The 20441-nt window shown below is 35.9% G+C and overlaps 1 protein-coding gene across 3 annotated transcripts in view; it reads right to left on the bottom strand.

Annotated features, from left to right (window-relative positions):
* Window positions 1-20441, bottom strand: part of LOC115995297 (chromosome transmission fidelity protein 18 homolog) — a 35342-nt gene that overhangs the window by 12339 nt on the left and 2562 nt on the right. For all 3 annotated transcript variants that reach the window (XM_031119805.1, XM_031119806.1, XM_031119804.1), the window contains exons 2-9: window positions 11153-11214; window positions 10090-10227; window positions 9680-9955; window positions 4973-5059; window positions 4444-4545; window positions 4301-4366; window positions 3431-3541; window positions 3295-3356 (exon numbers count right to left, since the gene is read on the bottom strand). In XM_031119805.1, the coding sequence (XP_030975665.1) occupies window positions 3295-3356; window positions 3431-3541; window positions 4301-4366; window positions 4444-4545; window positions 4973-5059; window positions 9680-9955; window positions 10090-10227; window positions 11153-11214 (904 nt within the window). The remainder of the gene's footprint in view (window positions 1-3294; window positions 3357-3430; window positions 3542-4300; window positions 4367-4443; window positions 4546-4972; window positions 5060-9679; window positions 9956-10089; window positions 10228-11152; window positions 11215-20441) is intronic.

Here is a 20441-nt window from a genome sequence, read left to right as displayed (position 1 = left end):
AATTCATTTATCAAAGTATAATTGCTACCAGGCCCATAATGTGGGATATTCTACCATATAGACGCAGTTAGGACAAAAAAATACTCAATCTAGATTACCTAACCTCTCATGATTCTATCGTCCTTCACTTGTTCTCTTATCCTTCGTATTTCTAATATAATTCAAGTTTTTGTTTTTTATGTGCATTGTTCACACCTCGAGTTCATAAAGCTCCACCAACAAATGATGCTACAATGGACACCTTTTCCTTATCAATCTCAGGCTTTCTATAATTCCTTTTCCACTCCATCAAGCTTATGCAGTAAGAACAAAACCAATCAAAATCCCAATCCCAATCCCAATCCCAGACTTGCTAGAAAATGCAACAAAGCCAAATTTCATCCCTCTGAAAAGGAAACTATACCTTGAGCAAAGACGCCCATAACCATCATAACCTAGAGCTCATTAGAGTTCCGTAAGGAACACAAAATAGGGCAAAATTTTCTATCCTAAAGGTGACAATATATATATATATATAAACCCCTTCATGACTTTCTGACTTACAATAAAGTTAGAAGCTTCGACCTAAATCTCGTTGCTGCTTGTCTTCAATCCTTTGCCTCAAGTTGCATAAAATGAGAAATCAAAGAAATAGAATTCTCAGCTCACAACTAAAAGATTTGATTCCATAGGACTCCCGAGAAGGAGTCATATGTAAATGCTTTTATAATATATGTTCAAGAGGGATATGATCACTATAGAAAGTATTTTCTAGTCATTTTACTTCCCCCACTAGACAACTTGGATAATCAAGAAAGAACTTCACTATTCTCAAAGTCTAAATAGCTGAAAATATCTCAAATGATAACCTAGAATGCAACCAATGAACCAGGATCTGCTAAACCGGTTATGATTCAAGAAATAGGATGAAGTGCAGAGAACATTAAAGGGTTGAATGACTATAAAAATAATTTCCAAAGTAAGGTTCCACGTAAGTCATCTTTTTTCACATGGACAACAGCTTTGAATTTTATACTGACTGTAGAAGATAACCTAGTTAAACGAAAGCTAGTGGTGTTAACAGATGTGTGATGTGTAAGACGGTAGTGAAACAGTTAAGCACTTGTTGCACTGCAGTATTGTTAGAGTTTGTGCCCTAAAATCCAATTTATTGGCATGTTATAAATAATTAAATTGTTTAATTATATGAGACTATTTGTATATGAACTAATTGGACATTATCATATAGTCCTTGAAATGCATTGTATGTGATTTAGTTACAGAAGATATAAATTACAAGTTCCTTGTAAACTCAAAAACGTAGTTTGTAGTTGGTGATGAAATTGGGTGTTTAATCTGCGAAGACTATAACATATCAACTACGATGGTTTGTCTTAATCATGGAAGTAGAGACTTCTAGTTGATGTATTAGTGTGTCTTAAGTGTGTAAGGCACATTGAATTGGACTGCTATGAGATTAATTATTCAATAAGCAACTGTCTCCTAAATAATAAATCTTACGACTTCTATTTTCATATACTCTCAATCTTGAGAAGATTGTGAACCCGATTATGAAATTTAGGTTGCTTTGATATATCAGAAGTAATATCTAATCTAACGGTCAAAACCTCAATATGTTGGGTAACTGCACGTAATGTTAAGGGAAAACATATTCTCAAGATGGAATCCGTAATCTCTTTCTATAGAAACACAAAATATCCTCTTGAGATAAGTTTAATGGGAACTGGTTATTCAAGGTGCTGGGCCCAGCCACTTTACTAAAGAGTTACTAAAGTTTAGATGTAATAAAATTAGATTTCATAAAATATATGAATAACTAAAAGATTAAGGAATAAAATAGTGATTTACAAAGTAATAATTTATTATGACTTTGTTCACTATGGATGTTTCATAGAGGGGTCAAATGAAATTATATTAGAGTCTTGGGATATAAATTATTAATAAAGCCCAAAATGCAATTATATTTCCATAGTGGTACTTGTTATATAATTAATGGTAACTTTGGGCTTGTCAAGAGTTGATGAAAGCCTGAAGTCCATTGGAGCTAAAGACTTATTTGTCCCTTTAGTCCCATCCCAAGGTACACACTAAAACCCAATTGAGTTGGCCCAAAAGACTAACCCAATTAAATAATCAGTTGTTTATTAAACTAATAAAGTAACTGTTTTTAGGCAGTTAAAACGTACTAAAGAAGAAAAAAATTGTTTTTTCTCTTTGATCTCAATTCAAAGAGAAAAAACAATTTTTCTCTTTGATTGAGAGACTACACATCTTGGGCACCATGTGGAATTGGGATGAAGATTGAAGGCCTTCTCAAGATACTATCTACTTCTTGTTTTTTATTTTCACTACCTCAAGGTACGCTATCTATTCTTTATTCTAGAATTCAAAGTTTTATGTTATTTCTCATGATGAATTAGATCCTTGTGTTGCTTCCATTGCTTGTTTGTATGAGATGCAAAACAATATTTTCCAACAAGTATAACTAGAGAAATGTGGGCTTTCGGGGTACTTTGGGTAATGCCAAGCATGTAATTGATTTGTTGACAATCTAGAGGGGGAGTGTTTGGATGTCACCAAAACAGGGTTGTGTGGCAAGCTATATCGCATTGAATTATGTGGACCATATGGAGAGAGGAATTGCTGGAATTTTGTGTACAAAAAGCAATCTATGCAAGATATTAAGAACAGCTTTTTGAGTTCTTTGTTTGAATATTGTACTTAGATTGGGAGGGCTTGTTATTCTATGTGGACCTCATGAGTGTTCATTTGTATTTCTTTAAGAGTGCTCGCATTTGAGCAATCCTTCTTTCTAATTAAATATTCGCTTACTTAACATCCCCCCCCCCCCCCAAAAAAAAATATATATATATATATATGAAGTGCTTTTTGAGATGTGATATCTACAGCAAATTAAAACTACGTTTTTCCCACATTTACATGAAGTATTAAATTTACAAAAAGCTTAAAACTTGAGCAGATTCATTAGACATCTTCTGTATATTTATTAAAACTTTTGAGATGTGACTATGTAACATTGTTTGTTCCATATGCAACAAAGTAATAACTTGTCAGATCAACGGTCTAACGTCCACAGCCTCTCCCCCACCCCCTCTCAAAAAAAAAAGTGAAAGACAGTTTTGCCCTTAAAATACATTTTAGTTCTGAATAAAATCACAATTTAAATTTATCAAAATTGGAAGTAGAAGGATGCATTAGATTCCCATATTACAGCTTAGTATTTCATAAAACTTATTGCACATGATATTCTAAGTAATAGCAAGAGAAACTTACTTTGCTACCTGACGCAATGGTCTCAAGACAGGTGCATATAGATCATTACATATGCAAATCACCTACAAAGACACCCCATTATAATTATATTTGGGACAAATATTTAGTAAACTATGAATGACTATCTCTAACTCACAGGTCTAGACAGTGAAGCAGTTTTACGTCCCTTCTTGGAAGATTTCTTTCCTGGTTGTTCTTCTTTAGCAACATTTTCCTTCCCCATATCAGACTTCTTTTCAGCAGACACCTACACGAACAAAATTCTAACCAGATTAGAGAACATATATATGAAGCAGAACAATAAATGAAGCAACATGGTCTAATACTAAGGTGCGCAGTTCCATGCTCATTAAAACCTGAGAAGGTTGAATACAAGACAGGGATAGCCCCAATTGAAAAGACCAAAGAAGATGCAAAGATATCAAAGTACGTGAAAATCTGTTATCTGATGATAATGATGCAGTTTCAGATCCTACATTCAACTCCTGGTTTTCACAATCTCAGAGATCCTAACACTGCGAATCTAAAAAGAAGAAAAGGTAATTTTAGTAACGAACTTAATCAAAATAGATTAAATGGGACTTAGTTGTTAAACTCACAGAATCCTACAATCGGAATTCTAACAACCTAGGTTAAGAGTATAAGGTTTTAAGGTTTAATTAGGATATTCTTAACAAAATAGAATTACTTTGTTAGAATTGTTTCTAGGTATGTAACCGTACAATTTGTTCATGTCTCACTTTGTTTATGTAATACAATGTTGTAATGGTTGTCAAGCAATGCAAAAATATATTTTCCTTCTGTTCTTAGATATTAATGGTGAGCAAAGTACAAACCAATAATTTCCTTATTCTGCAGTAAAGAAACAGAACACCAACAGAAGAAAAACGAGAATTTAAAAAAGATAGGAAACAGTATTTAAAATATGACCAAGTAAATGAATGCATATTCCTAATGCACAGCATAAAATAAATGTTCTAAAACAATCAAAAACCATATAAATTACCATCTTCACAATAACCTCCACAGCACCCTTGCCCTCACCAAGAGCTCCATCAATTTCATCAATCACCTATGAAAATCACCGTCACAGTCAATTTCCAACTATTATATAACCAACTGTAGAACTTTGGAAAATAAAAAACCAACCAAACACTTTGGCCTTGAGTCAGCCATGACAGAGTTCATCTGGACCACATCCAGAATTTTAGCTTCGATTGTTGATGATGACCGGTCATCACTAGCATTAACCTACATGGCACCAAACTTTTATTAGAACATTTTCAAATATTGGAGAAGGCTACAGTGATAGAATAATGAAGCTCCAAAATGCAACAGCCTAATACAAATTAACATCAAAAACAAATAAATCGAAAGAAAAAATTTAAGGCAAAATAAAGTTTTAAACTTAATTTACTTGATGATCCATTTGAGAGATGTAATATGAAATGCTTAAAAAAATTAAATCTGATATACCTATTACAAATTATATCCACTGTTAAATCACAACAATTGCAAAATAACCACTATGTAACAAAGCAAAAGATATTAAATGCAAGGTTTTGTTAATTAAGGCAGGTAGATGAAGTTACTCATCAATATATATTTAGAAAAAGAATGGCGTAACCAAAGAACTCAATTATGAATGTGTGCATGAGTTAAAGGTAAGAACAAAAACCTCCACCACATGATATCCACAATGCTTAGCAGCTACATGTGCAAGTGTAGTCTTTCCAAGCCCTGGAGGACCACAAAGTAAAAGGATCTGCAATGGTCATAAGATTCAGTTGCTATCTGGCTTTCAACACATAAAATCGGCAACAAGTTGAATGTTCAAAAAACTATTATACTACTGCATAAATGCACACATGTGAGAATGCTAGAATTTATGACATGCAATAAATGCAAGCACAAAACAAACATCTTGCAAAAGAATTGTAAAGCAAGCGACTATAGCTGGCACCTTTAACCAATCTGTGGAAATAGATTGATACAGCAGGAAAATAAACCAAGCCATTCAGGGCATTAAATTTACTGTAAATACTTGTTCCTTTGTCGTTGGAGCTTACAATTCACCTTGTGACTCATTCCTACGGTAGAGCATTCTACAGGAAAATGTATCAATCTATCACAGGCCACTCTGTCATTGTCTGATCACACTCAAAATTATGTATTTACTTATCGTATTTTTGCCCCAGTAAGGTGTAAGTCATCAGTATTATTATTTGAAGATTGATATTTTGGCTTTTTCATAAAATCCCAGCATAAGTATTTTTATTTGAAGAGGGAATAGGGCATCCCAAAACACTCAGGTGGAAATATGGCTTTCAAGTAAGTTCCGAATTAGTGGATGCTGCCAAAGGAGAGATAAGATGTAGAATCCAAAAGGAAAAACAACATATGAAATGCTAGTCTTAGAATCAAGTTAGACAAAAATAAAGGTTTGATTTCTTCAAGAGATCGACAATTGTGCGATACTTTGTTTCCTTCTCATTTGAGATATTATGAGCAATTAATGAAACTACTACTGAATCTATTGAGCTATTAACAAATAATCCATGAATCCATGAGAGCATCTAAACCTGGCATCAAATTGGAGATCCAAACTTATAGTAGATATGAAGAGTAAAATGGCCATATCAGCCAGAATATCCCAAGTGCAGGGCTGTGGGTTTGGGATATGTGTCAAACAGATCTGCAGTCATACAAATCTATCAGTGTGTCAAACAAAGGAAAAGAGAAATCTATCCCTAGTCACCAGATAATCCGTCTGTTACACTCTTTTTTAACTTTTGCTTGTTTAATGGACATTACACACAAATAAAGAATCTATGCTAGGCATTCTCTGTTAGAAATAAAATCAATCCACTGTAGAGTAAGAATTTAACACAAATTATATTCTCGTTTCCCAGCATCTAAGAGATTGGATGAATCTGTGACAGATAACAACACCACACAACACTCAAACTGAAGTTCATATGAAAATAAACAGTGTGCTGAATTTGAGAAAAGCATCAATCTTATTATCTTTCTCAATCCTCCTTAATAAATTGTACACACAGTCTACAAAGAGTGAGAAGTAAAATCCAAATAACTTATCTCTGCATCTTTAGATTCCAACAACTACCTCACTGAAGAATCTTGCATAAACTTATGAACCATTGTCATGCAAAACAATAAGACCTAACTATTCTCACAAAGCAATAAGCAAAGAATCTTGCATCAACATTTGTGGGGCTGTAAACAAGCCGAGCTTTGTCAAGTAGTGAATGTTCAAGCTCGGCTCGACAGAAAAAATAGAATGTTCAAGCTTGGCTTGAGCTTGATACAAGCCTACAAATAATGTTCAAGCTTGAGCACGTTATAAAGTATAAAAACTTTAGCTCGGCTTGGCTTGGCTTGGCTTGGCTTGATTCATTAGTCAAGCCAAACTCGAGCTCAATATCAAGCCTAAACTCAAGCTCAATATCATGCTTTTGAGCTTCAGATCCAACATAAGTATATTATCAAGCCTATATCAAGTTTATTATCTAGCCTATTTGGTTTGGATGAGTAGTCTTAACTTATAATTAATTAAAGTTTTAGAAAGATATGAGTTTACTTGTCCAGCTCATATTAATTTTATTAACAAACTCATAAATAAGCCTAGACTCAACTTGTTTTATTACTTTTGTATCGAGCCTTGGTGTTCACGAGCTTGTTCATGAACAAAATTTTTTTACTCGGGCTCGGCTCGTTTATTAAACAAGCCTAAAACTAAAGCTTAAGCTTGGCTTGTTTATAAACAAACAAACATGAACGAGCTTTTTATCGAGCCAAGCCCAAGCTATTTATTAACGGCTTGGTTCATTTACAGCCCTATTTGTAGATATAGTTCACAGCTAAAAGGTCCAGAATCAAAAGAGGCTTGTAGTCATGCTCATAATCAAGCCAGAATCAGATAGTTGCCTTTCATGCCTCAAAAGCAGCCACAAGAAAAGTCTTTATTTTCCATCATAAATCGCCCTAAGACCAAAATCTTATGTTATGACAATCCCACCAGAATATCATGTAGCACAAAATTCTCATTGGGAAAGTGTGCACAAAAGGATACAAAAGAATGAAAACAAATAAAACATAGGTGTCAGAACCAGGCAGGAGAAAGAGAGAAACCTAGGCTTCAACACCTAAAGTTGTTCAGAATCACACCAAGCCATTGGAAGAAAACTCCAAAAATAATTTATTACACACACAAACATGCCAATACTGAGTTTTAGGGCCTTTAAATAGGGTTTCCAAGTTACAGCAAGGGAAAAAATGAACTAACTTCTTACCCAAGGGAAGGAAATAATTTCTTAACCAGGTAGGAAAGAAATAAATCTTTTTTTTATAAGTAAAAGAAAATTCTTAACCAATTCCATTAAAAAAAAGACTACTTAAATTCATAAATTAAATAAGATCTATTAAATATCAGATATGCACTAGTGATGTGGCTCCCCCACCCCCCCCCCCCCCCAAAAAAAAAGAAAAAGGATAAATAAATTTCTAATGAGAGTTAGAAGAAGTAGTGGAAGTACTATGAAGGAGAAAGTGAGCATCAAGATAAAGGGGAAAGGGCGGTGAAGCAGTGGTCTAAACCACCTGTTAGTTGTTTTAAAATGAGTGTAGATGCAGCAATTATGAGAGAGAATTTTCATAGCAGCTACATTGAGGAATCATGAATGTATATCAGTTTAAAGCCAGGATGAGAATAGTGGTGGCCATTATTTCCACAATTGCAAAAGCTCTAGTAGTAAGATGGGCGTCACTGAGGCAACTGGAATAAAGTGATCATTGAGGACAATGTGATCACTGTGCTTGATTTGATTAATGGGCCCAATAAAAATGCTGGATGGGAAGCTGCTATGATGGAGTAAAGTAAAGAGTTAGTCGCAGCAGATACCAGTGGAAATATTTCTTTTAGCTGGGTTAGGAGGGAGTCCAACAGAGTAGCACACAAGCTTGGCCAGTGGGCTTTAAATTGTAAGATCTCTAGGACTCTTCCTCCTAGGGCTCTCCTTGAGGAGATGATATTACACGTATCCATTTCATGCAACATTACACAAAATTATAAATCCTCCCTGAGGCTGTCAACAGAGCCTTAATTATTAATGGATCTTGATTTACTTTAAGAGCATACTCTTTCCTAGTAGACAACTGCAGTAAAGCCTTCCTCATTTCCACTCATAACAAAAGAAATTTTCCCTCTCTATGCACCTTCTTCCAAGAACTCAGTCTCATTTGACACTCTTCCAAAGTGAACCCCAAACAATAAAGAATTTTAAAAGATTTACTCCCAACAGCATCCATGATAATTTATTGGGTAGAGAAATCACTCTGCACGGGAAATTCACTAGTGAGACTTGGCACTTCACTCTCTCTAGAAACCCAATCTTGCTAAGGACAATCTTCAACCTAAGTTGTCTCAACTCTTGAAGCAGCTCAATGCTGGTCTTCACATAATTTTAAATGGTCAGTATGAAATAGTAACAATCTGTCATTGGGCAAATTTAGGATGGGACTGCATACAGCTTCTTTGAATAACGAAACCATCTAGCAAACCAGGATTTCGTTTCATTGACTAGGACTACCCCACCATGATACACAAGGACAAAAAAATCCACTTAATAAGCTCCCCTTAAAAATACAAGGTTTGTTGTTTATACATGATAGTGTGAAGTCCATGATATCCAGGAGAGAGAAACTTAAGAGAAAAAATAGAAACTCCAATAGAGCTAAGATATTTCTTCAGAATGAAATTATTATATCCAAGCAAGCAAGGTATTGTTAGAACACGTGTCCTTGACTTTCTAAATGTGAGTTAGAAATTGTGGACAAAAGAATATTAAAATAATCAAAACTATAAGAAAATAGTAGTAGCTCTTCCAACTGAGGGCAAGAAATATCAATCAAATAGTAAAACAGATCATCTCTTACATACCCACCCGTTTACAGTAACTATATCTGAGTTAATGGGATACTTCAATACTTAATCTTCACCCAAAAATAGTTTATTAGAAGAGGTAGAGACTCTGAGTCCTACTATAATGCAAATTGAGGAGACAATTGATGTTCTTCACTGTTGCATATTTGTTTGTTTGTTAATGCATATGTGGGTACATCTCTTTTTAGCTGAAGTAATTTCTCAAAAACTGCAAAGATGTTGCAAGTGCATATGATATGAGGCAAAGCCACAATAAAAGGTACCAACTAATATTAAAATGGCTTTAATCAAGAGTGTAACCATAAAAGCTTCAGAATTGACACAAAGAAATATGCATTTATAAGATTCTATGCAAGAAAAAAGCACAGGAATGAAACATATCAGCTTTAAAAAATGATAATAATTCCAAGCCATTTTTATTACCTTGTGTTCTGGTGGGCCAGTGAGCCTTGAGTTCTTGTTCAATGAGTCCTGAACCCCTTTAGAAATACTATTTTCGTGATCCAAATTGTTTGAATTTCTAAATCTTTCATTACGCCATCTAGGCCCTCTGTTCTTCCTCAGAAAATTTGAATCAGAATGTTTTTGATGCTGAGCAATAGAAGAATGTCGTTTCAAAGCAGACAAAACCTCATCTGATGTACTCCTAATTTCAGATCCAAAAACACCAGAATCCCATTGTTTCAACCATAAGAGAACCTGTAGTTAGACAACTATCTAGAGTTAAGTAACAGAGACAAAAGTCAAAAGAAACAGCAGCCTCAGAAAAATAAATCCTTTTTGAAACATTTTCCTTATAAGAAGCTTTCAGAGAAACCAAAAAACATATTTACCTCACGATTTGTCTGTTCATCACTGAGAAGCTCAGTAAACGAACTTGGGGCATATTTATCAACCCAAAGTTGTTCATGCACCACTGGTGTTTCAGGAAGAATTTTGTCATTCTGGCCTTCAGAACTTGCTTGCAAGGCCTTCAACACCACAAGAATGAGTTATAGGAATCATTCCAATGCATAGGGTATGTCAATCAAAAATCTCACTATTCCTGCTAATAACTAATTAACAATGAACCTTTACTACAGCATGCCAGAAAAGATTATGAGTTCAATCTGGATTCTACATAGTTATGGCTGTCTTTGAGAGAAAGTTAGTTGCTTATACAGCAAGGTGGGTAGATCAAATAACTACAGAAGACCTGTCCATTCTGAAAGTCATATAATCCCCATCACCATCTCCAAAATCATTTATTTCTCAGAGACCCACATTGACCAGTATAATGCTATCACACTATAGGATATGGTGAACTTGCTTTAGGCCCTCATAAGTAAGATGATATGCATCTCACCCTGTTAGATGATAAGATGGCATGCCCTATTGACAATTCTGAATCTTTTCTAACCTGATTTTGTTAAGCGATGATACACATTGAAGCAAATCTGGAAACCTAAACTGCACAATAATGATCCATCACTGTGATAACTTTGTAGCCCCTCTAACAATGGCTCCAATACCTTACAGAATTTTTAAACATTTGACCTCAATCTGAACCAAATTCTTTGTTTCATATGTAATCCAGTTTTACATTCTCTTAGGAAAGAGAAGAGTGAGAAGGAGAGCATTCCTTTAAAAACAATTTAATGGAATTTTTACAAAGAGAAGAGTGAGAAGGAGAGCATTCATTTAAAAACAATTTAATGGAATACTACAAAACATTAGGTGTGTGTGTGTGTGTGGATTTTAAAATTACTTGTCAACATGCTTTAAGTAAGAAGGAGAAACAGAGGATCAAGACTTGAGATTTTATGTTTCACCGTTGACCCAAGAGACTAAATTTTCAAACCATTGGCATTTCTTTCGCAGTACAACTGAGAATAAATTAAATATCATGATATTTACCTTAGCAAAAGCCTCTTGCTCAACTCTTTGCAATAGAACATTGACGGGTTCCAAAATAAGTCCTGCAGAGCAGATAGATGTCCAACTATCAACTACCATGAAACTAAAATTGATCATAGAAAACTGAAGGTAAATGGGTATACACCATGACAATATAACAGAAGAAATTTTCAAGTTGAAGATACTGCAAGTGGTCCAACAGAGTTCTGGCAGATAAATCCCAAGGTTTTTGGTTAATTGGTTACTAACAAGTGAAGTATCAATCTAGAAATGCCAACATAAGTGAGGATATGGTGCTAACTATCAAATTTATAAATAAATAAAAATATAGATGAGCAGTAGAGACTGTGAGACACCACCCAAACCCAAAAGCTTAAACTACCAAGCCCAATTCTCAAGATTAAGAGCCTTTACTCAATCAAGGATGTAGCTAACATGACAGTCTCCTTTACTATGAAACAGTGGAAAACCAAGAAATTTTATTGCGAGAGGGGAGGAGCTAAATTCCTGGATTACTTGGCAACTAATTTTGGCAAGTGATGTCAATTGCTTGTAGGTATTATAGGCTAGAGACGAGTCCAAAGGGCTCTTCTTTAAAAAGGTTTGTTATCATATATATATATATATATATATAGGGTCAGATCAAGTTACACCTGGTGTATAGCTTTAAACAATATTACACCACCTAACAACTTTTTAATGGAGTAATATTTTGAAATTCCCACTATTGGATTACATGTTCTTTATGTTCTTAACACGCACGTAAAATTTTGTATCAATCAGGTAATATTTACTATTTAATCCATAAACTCATCTATTAAGCACAATTTTAAAATATAAAAACTTGAAATTTAAATCATTTATAGATGAGATAGTTATTGGTCTCAAACCATTTTGAATTTTTGCAAGTATGGACGATATCAGGACACATAATCCAACAGAGGATTAGTCAAATTTTCATTCAATAAAAATATATTAAATAGTGTAACATTACTTAAAGTTAAAATGACAGTCCATATATATCAAGTATGCCTTTTAAACTTTTTCTTTTTCTTTTTTTATAAAAGAACTATGCCTTTTGACATGATTTAACATATGTATTGTTTCTTATATGGTAAAATTTACATCAAAGTAATTTTTCCATGACTCAAAAAAAGTTTTTTTTTTCCCCAATTAGCTTTAACTTAATAAAGTCATGCTTTACGTTCTTTTATAATTGATTTTGTACTAATTTTCCTAGCAATCTTTGAGATTTTCTAAAGGGTCAAAATCTAAAATTTTGGCATTTGGGATAGATGATTGGATGATAATTTCTTAATCTTGAACACTTCGAAACTTTTTTTTTTATTGGTAAGTTACACACGCATCCAACAGCTTGAACCCATGACCTCACCCTCCATCCCATTATTATGGGAGCAGAGAGTGCTGATATTAAATTTTATAAATCAAGTATATTGCCTAGTTAAAAAATTTGTGAAGTGTAAACCACTTTTAAATTAAATTTTATCATAATTCAAAGATCTCAAATCAAGAATTTTGGTTAAATAAGAAGTTGGGCATTTACCATAGAAAAAAATTTAAAAATTATTATACATTACATATAAAGTTGGTAATGGGATTGGGATTTGTTTTTGGCATAATTCTTGGTGTAGAGGTGTAATACTTAAGGATGCCTTTTCAAACATATTCCATGTTTCTCGAGCTAAAGAGGCCTCTATTGTAATAGTGGATTATACATGCTGCCACAATAGCAGATTACATGACATGATTCTAAGATCACAAGTTACTCATGTTACACTTCTCCACTTCATCCACCATGTTCTTATCATATGATTCACATCATTTTTAATCTCTCTATCCACATGAATTATTGATCCAAGATATCAAAAGTTGTTGCTCTTTGGCATCTCTTGACCATCAAGTCTTATAATTCCATCCTTTTTCTACTTTTACTAAACATACAATCCATGTACTATGTTTTCTAGTCCTTCCACTTAGCCGAAAACCTTTACACTCTAAAGCATCTCTCCAAATTCTAACTTGACACTAACTCTATGTCTAGTATCATCCACTAAAACAATAACATTTGTAAAAAAAAAACATACAACAAGGGACTTTATCTTGAATCAATGTAGTGAACTCATCCATCACAAGTGCAAAGAGATATGAGAGATATGAAGTTAAGGTTGATCCTTGATGCAATTTTATAGTGACAGGAAACTCACTTGTGGTACTTCCACTTGGTCTCACACTAGATACAGCTCCATTTAATATACTTTAGAGGAACTCATTTCTTTCTAAAACCTACCACATAACCTCTCTACAAACCCTATCATATGCTTTCTCAAGATCAATTTTTTTTTATAAGCAACGTAAGAAATTTTATTAGAAAAACCAAGTACATTGGAAGTGTACTATAGTGGCACAAATCAAGAACCCAGATTACATCAATAAGATCGAGGAGAGAAAAACAAGAATAAAAAGGCAAAACTAAACTCCAATCCTATGTTGCATGGACATGGACACAGGTACGAGAAGGGTACGGATACGTGGGTACGGCAATTTTTAAAAAACAAGAGTACGACACGGCATGGGTACAGCAATTAATTAATATTTAGGTATATTTTTTAATATTTTTAGACAAAATATGTTTATGCCTAGAATTTAAATTAAATAAGAACAACAAATAAGAAACTAACACCGAAAGTACTGATTTCAGTGATTTTACCTACAATATGTTTCAAGGGAAAAAAATAGTGATTTTACCTTAAATATGTTTCAAGGGAAAAAAATAAAACACACTTATAAAATTAAAATCATAAAACCAAACAAAATAAAAAATACTAAACCTATTATATATAAGATGCAAGAACACGGCAACATGCGTGTAAATAAAAAGCCAAAGGGCCAAAGCAAAAAAAAAAAAAAAAAAAAAAGAAGAAGAAGAAAGAAAGAGCGACGGAAATGATAGAGAGAAGCGCAACACCTGAAGGAGAGGGAGAGAAATGGCGGAGGGAGACAGGCTATGAGGTTGCCGGAGAAGCTGTGGTCGTCGCCGATCTACTTTTTTTTTTATGATAGATAATCAAAAATCTATTATAAATGAGAACAAAAAAATGAAAAGTACAAGAAGTTCATGATGATGAACAACAAGAAGTAAAAGAAACAATCAGCACAGCAAACAGAGGGTAGTCAAGAAACTAAGCTAAGGGAACACCTAAACTTAGAGAGAGAGAACAATCAGTAAAACCCCAACAACAAGACCACTCCAAAAGACTACGTTGGCATAAAACCTTTAACTCATCTAACATCTTCTCCTTGTCCTCAAAGGAACGACGATTTCGTTCCAACCACACAATCCACATTAAGCACCCTAGAACCAAATTCCAAATGTCCGAATTATGCGTCCCAAGCCATTGATGCCAACAAGATAACAAACCCGCCACTAATCCTAGCATAACCCAATGAATACCAAAAGCCTGAATCATAAAAGTCAATAAAGAATGAGTAACAGGACAATGAAGAAGAAGGTGGTCTACTGACTCCCCATCACAACAACACATACAACACCAATTAGCCAAAGGGCAACCCTTAAGCATTAGATTATCCAAAGTGAGGATCCGACCATGTGCAACTGTCCACAAAAAGAACGCCACGTGCTTAGGAATCTTTGGTTTCCAAACACCCTTCCAAGGAAACAAAGAATTTGAAGCACCCCGAATCGCATGGTAGTAAGACCGGGTGTCAAACTTACCATCACCTTTTAGCCGCCAGCAAAGAGTATCTCTCCTATCACCCCAAGGAATACAAGTTTGGATAAGCTGAAGTAGAAAAAAAAATGCAGCCAACTCCCAATCTTCAAAAGCTCTACAAACCTTAAATTTCACACTCTAACAGTACCACCTTCTGGAATCCACAAAACCTCAGAGATACAAGCATCCTTGACCGCTAAACACGTAGAGCTCAGGATAGAGATTTTTTAAAGTATTATCACCAATCCACCTATCATGCCAAAAGCGGATACGAGTGCCTTCACACACTACAAAGGACAGATGCTTAGAAAAGCTCTCCCACCCTTCATTAATGCTTCTCCATAGGCCACACCCATGAGTCCTCCTACAACCATTAGTTCGCCACCCCCCTTGACCTCACCATATTTTGTGGAGATAACTTGCCGCCAAAGATGGGTAACTTCATGACCATATCTCCACAACCATTTCTCTAATAAAGCTTGATTAAATGGCACCACACTTCTTATCCCCAAACCACCCATCTCAATGGGTAAGCACACCTTTTCCCAAGCCACCAAAGGATATTTGAAACTCCCCTCAAAAAACCCCCCAAGAAAATTCCTCTGAATACTTTCCAATCTAGCAGCCACAGTTTTAGGAATAGTAAAAAGAGATAAAAAGTATGTTGGGAGACTTGAGAGAGTACTCTTTAGTAACATGAGCCTACCACCCTTAGATAAATAGAGACACTTCCACTCAGATAGTTTCTTCTCCACTTTCTCCAAAATAGGATTCCAAATCGATGTTGTCTTAAAAGAAGTTCCCAATGGCATCCCCAAGTATTTCATAGGCAAACTGCTCACTCTACATTGAAGAATATTAGCCAGTGCATCTAGATTATTCACCTCCCCAACCGGGACAATCTCACTTTTCCCGACATTGACCTTCAAACCCGTAAAAGCCTGAAAACAAGACAACACCAACCTTATGGACAGCAGCTGATCCCTAGAGGTATCGCAAAATAAGATAGTGTCATCAGCAAATAGCAGATGGGAAATACGCACACCAACGAAGTTCACAGCTCCCACATGAAAACCCCAAATAAGATTACACTCCTCTGTCTTTTTCAAGAGTCTACTTAAAACCTCCATAATCAAGAGAAACAAAAGCGGGGATAGTGGGTCCCCTTGTCTCAACTCACGAGAGCTTCCAAAAAATACCTTCAAGGGATCCATTTACCAAGACTGAAAAACGGACAGACCTAACACAAGCCTTAATCCACCCCCTCCATTTCAACCCAAAACCCATCCAACCCAACAAATAAAACAAGGCCTCCCAGTTCACGTGGTCATAAGCTTTTTCAATATCAAGCTTGCAAACCACACCCGATATTCTGCTCTTTAACCTGCTATCCAGGCATTCATTTGCAATAAGCACTGGATCTAGAATCTGCCTTCTGCCAACAAACGAATTTTGAGTCTCAAAGATGAGATTATCCAAAACCACCCTCAACCAATTAGCCAACACCTTGGACAGCAGCTTGTATACACTACCCACCAAACTAATGTGGCAAAAGTCCTTAATGTTTACAGCATTACACTTCTTAGGAATTAAAGTGAGGAACGAAGCATTTATAGACCATTCAAACACAAAGTACTAATGAAAGTAATCAAAAAAACCCATGCCATCCTTTTCCACAACACTCCAACATTTGTGAAAAAAAGCCATGGTGAAACCATCAGGACCAGGGGCTTTATCACCCTTCATCTCCCTTAATACCTGGTTGACTTCCTCCTTCGTGAACTCCTCTAAGGATAACCACTCCTCCTCTTCAATACAAGCAAAATCTAACCCATCCATAGTAGGACGCTCCACCTCAGTTTCCTTATACAACCCTTGATAAAAGAGAACTAACTGAGAGCGTATATTAGACTCATCCTCATAAAGAACACCATCCACCTCAATCCTTTTAATTTGATTAGCATTTCTATAAGAGTTTGCTAATCTATGAAAGAACCGAGTATTATTATCGCCCTCCTTCACATACAAGGCCCGAGACTTTTGTCTCCAAAAAGTCTCCTCAAGAGAAGTCAACTGTTCTGTCTCCTTTGAGTTGAAGGCGACGAATTTGTTCCTCATTTGAAAAACCCACCAACTCCTCTCTCACATCTAAACCCATCAGCTCAATGAGCATGTTCTTCTTCCTAAAAGCCAAATCACTAAACTCCTCCCTATTCCACTTTTTCAAATCTGCTTTCAAAGCCTTCAATTTTTCTACCAAGATGAATCTTGGAGAGCCCGCAAAACTGTATCCATCCCACCATTGCTTAACTTTATCAACAAAGTCCTCTACTTTCAACCACATATTTTCAAATTTAAAGGCACTTCGACCACATCGAACAACACCAGCTTCCAACAAAAGAGGGCAATGGTCTGAAAGAACACGAGGAAGCAACCGTTGGGATACATTCTTAAAGTGCTCCTCCCAATCAAGAGAAACCAAAGCCCTATCAATTCTTGACATAGAGGGAAGACCAGAATCTCTAAATCAAGTGAAGGAGGCCCCCTCTAAAGGTAAATCCACTAAAGAATTGTTCTCTATAAAATCCGAGAATGCAAACATAGCAAGGCTAAAAGACTCACAGCCAAGCCTTTCACTTGGGTACCTGATAATATTGAAATCCCCTACTAGACACCATGCCATGGGCCACCTGGCATGCACTTGTGATAACTCCTCCCACAAAGTAGACCACTGTCCATTGTCAATAGGACCATACACACCTGTACAAGCCCAAACAAAGTCCACCACTCCTCTCATTAATACACTGACAGAAAATTGTCCTACAATTAAATCCAACTTCTCAAAGACCCTCTTATCCCAAATCAGCAAGACCCCTCCCGAAGTCTGCATAGCATCCAAAACAGAACAATCAATGAAAGGACTACCCCATAAACTCCGAACAAAAGCAACATCAATAGAAGATACTTTCATTTCTTGAAAACATACAATATCACACTTCCACTCTTTTAGAAGATTCTTACAAACCTCTCTCTTCCAAAGATTGTTAAGCCCCCTTACATTCCAAGAAAGTAGTCGTAAAGTCATTTAAAACTACCAACAACCCCCAAAGCAGTCGAAGAAGCTCTACTCCTGATCTAAGCCCTACAGTGGTATCCGACTTGCCGATCTCAACATAGATGAAGGACTGAGGGGCTCGGCTGAGGAGTGTGTGTGTTGTGTGAGATTCAGTCCCAGAATAGAGGCAAGCAAAATTTTAGGGCTTTTTAGCACAAGATTAATGATAAGTGCTTATCCAAATGTCAAAATCCTGAGCTTCTTTTTTTTTTTTTTAATGATATGCCATGTCCACCATGTCGAAGCAGTGTCGAAATTCAAAAAATAAAAAAGACGGGACACCTTTCGGACTCGGATTTTGGGCGTGTCCTACCAGTACTTGTGTTCGACACATGTCAAATATGGGTACTAGGCCAAAAACGCCGTGTCCGTGCAACATAGCTCCAATCAAGGAGGGTACCAAAAAAAAAAAAAAAAAGACTTAATGTCAAGAATAGATTGTTCACAATCCTCAAAGCATCAAGAATTCCGCTCCCGTCATAAGCACGAAAACAAACAATATGGCACCAACCTCCATAAATCTATATTTTGATGTCTACCAAACTTGCCCTACCAAGAAGCTAACAACTCGCTAACTTTATATGGCATAACCCAATGTATACCAAACAAACAAAAAACCATAGACCACAACTCATATGCTATAGTACAATGAAGAAGAAGGTGATCCACCTATTCACCACACCTTTTACACATTAAGCACCACTCTAGCACTGCCATATGCCTCTTCCAAAGATTATATGTAGTTAAGATCTTACCTAAGGCAACAGTCCAAGAAAAGAATGCTATTCTAGGAGGAACCTTCGATTGCCACACCATTTTCCAAGGAAAATCAATGACAAAAGGAGATAAAGAGTGATAGAAACCTCAAAACCTCTACTCAATACTAGCTTCCAACAAATTTTGTCAGCACCAACACCCCGCACATGTCTTCATCGTTGTTTGTTGTTGTTATGGAGGCAGTTAGCAAAATGATGGATAAGGCAGTGACAGAAGGTTAATTGTCTGGATTTAGTGAGTACCTTAACAAGTGATCACTTACAGGTAATGCATCTTCTCTTTGCAGATGATACGTTGGTTATGTGCGATGCTGATATCGACCAGATGTTGTTTTTGCGCCTGATTTTGTCATGGTTTAAGATTGTATCGGGATTGAAAATTAATTTGGACACGTCTGAACTAGTTCCTATGGGAGTGGTTCCAAATTTTGAGATGCTAGTAGATGTGTTGGGTTATAACCAGGGCTCACTTCCTATGAAATATTTAGGCCTTCCATTGAGTGCAAAATGGAAAGATAGAGCAGTTTGGAATCCCATCATTGAGAAGGTGGGAAGGAGGTTAGCGGGATGGAAAAGATTGTATCAATCCAAAGGGGGGAGACTTACCCTCATAAAAAGTACTTTATCCAATTTATCTACATATCCCCTCCCCCTTTTCCCAATTCTGGTAGATATAGCATATCGTATAGAACAACTTCAACGAAATTTTCTTTGGGGTGGTCTGGGAGATGATTCTAAACATCACTTGGTGAATTGGTCCAAGGTATGCTCTCCAATCCAATCTGGGGGTCTAGCAATTCAAAATTTGAGATACTTTAATGAAGCACTATTGGGAAAATGGTTGTGGAGATTTGGGTATGAGAGAGAAGCGTTATGGAGAAGGGTAATAAGGATTAAATATGGAGTTGAGGAGGGAGATTAGTGCTCTAATTTTGTTCCAAACTCCTATGGGGTGAGTTTGTGGAAAACTATTAGTGGTGATTGGTCTACTTTTTCTCGCTACATTCAGTTTCAGATTGAAGACGCTAGAGTGAAATTTTGGCATGATGTCCGATGTGGGATAATCCTTTGAGTACGTGTTTTCCAGATTTATTCAGAATCAATAATGATAAGGAGGCTTATGTGGCTAATCTCATGCAATTTCCTAAAGGGGTTCTTTTTTGGGACTTGAAATTCTTGCGAGAAATTCATGATAGGGAAATCAGATTCTGTCCGTTTTTTGGGATGTTATATATGGAGTCTCGTTGAGAGGTATTGGTGAGGATAAGATGTGTACACCTGCTAAGAGCAAGGGCTTTGAGGCAAGCAGTTATTATCAAGCTTTGTTGGGTGTATGCACTCAATCCTTCCCTTGGAGAAGTATTTGGAAGTAGAAGGTTCCTTCCAAAGTCGCATTTTTTGTTTGGACTACAGCTTTAGGAACTATCTTGACTATTGATAATTTACATAAGAAGGTGTTGATTCTAGATTGGTGTTATATGTGCAAAAGTAATGGAGAATTGATAGACAATCTTTTACTACATTGTCCTATTGTTTATGAGTTGTGGTCTATAGTGTTCACCTTGTTTGGTATCTACTGGGAGATGCCAAAGAATGTGGTTGAGCTCTTTGCATGTTGGCAAGGAAATCTTGGTCATCATCGTAAT

Source organism: Quercus lobata, chromosome 6, assembly GCF_001633185.2.
Source record: "Quercus lobata isolate SW786 chromosome 6, ValleyOak3.0 Primary Assembly, whole genome shotgun sequence".
NCBI classification, from domain to species: Eukaryota; Viridiplantae; Streptophyta; class Magnoliopsida; order Fagales; family Fagaceae; genus Quercus; species Quercus lobata.
The sequence above is the reverse complement of the archived record's forward strand: the minus strand, read 5'-3'. Positions and strand labels throughout refer to the sequence as shown.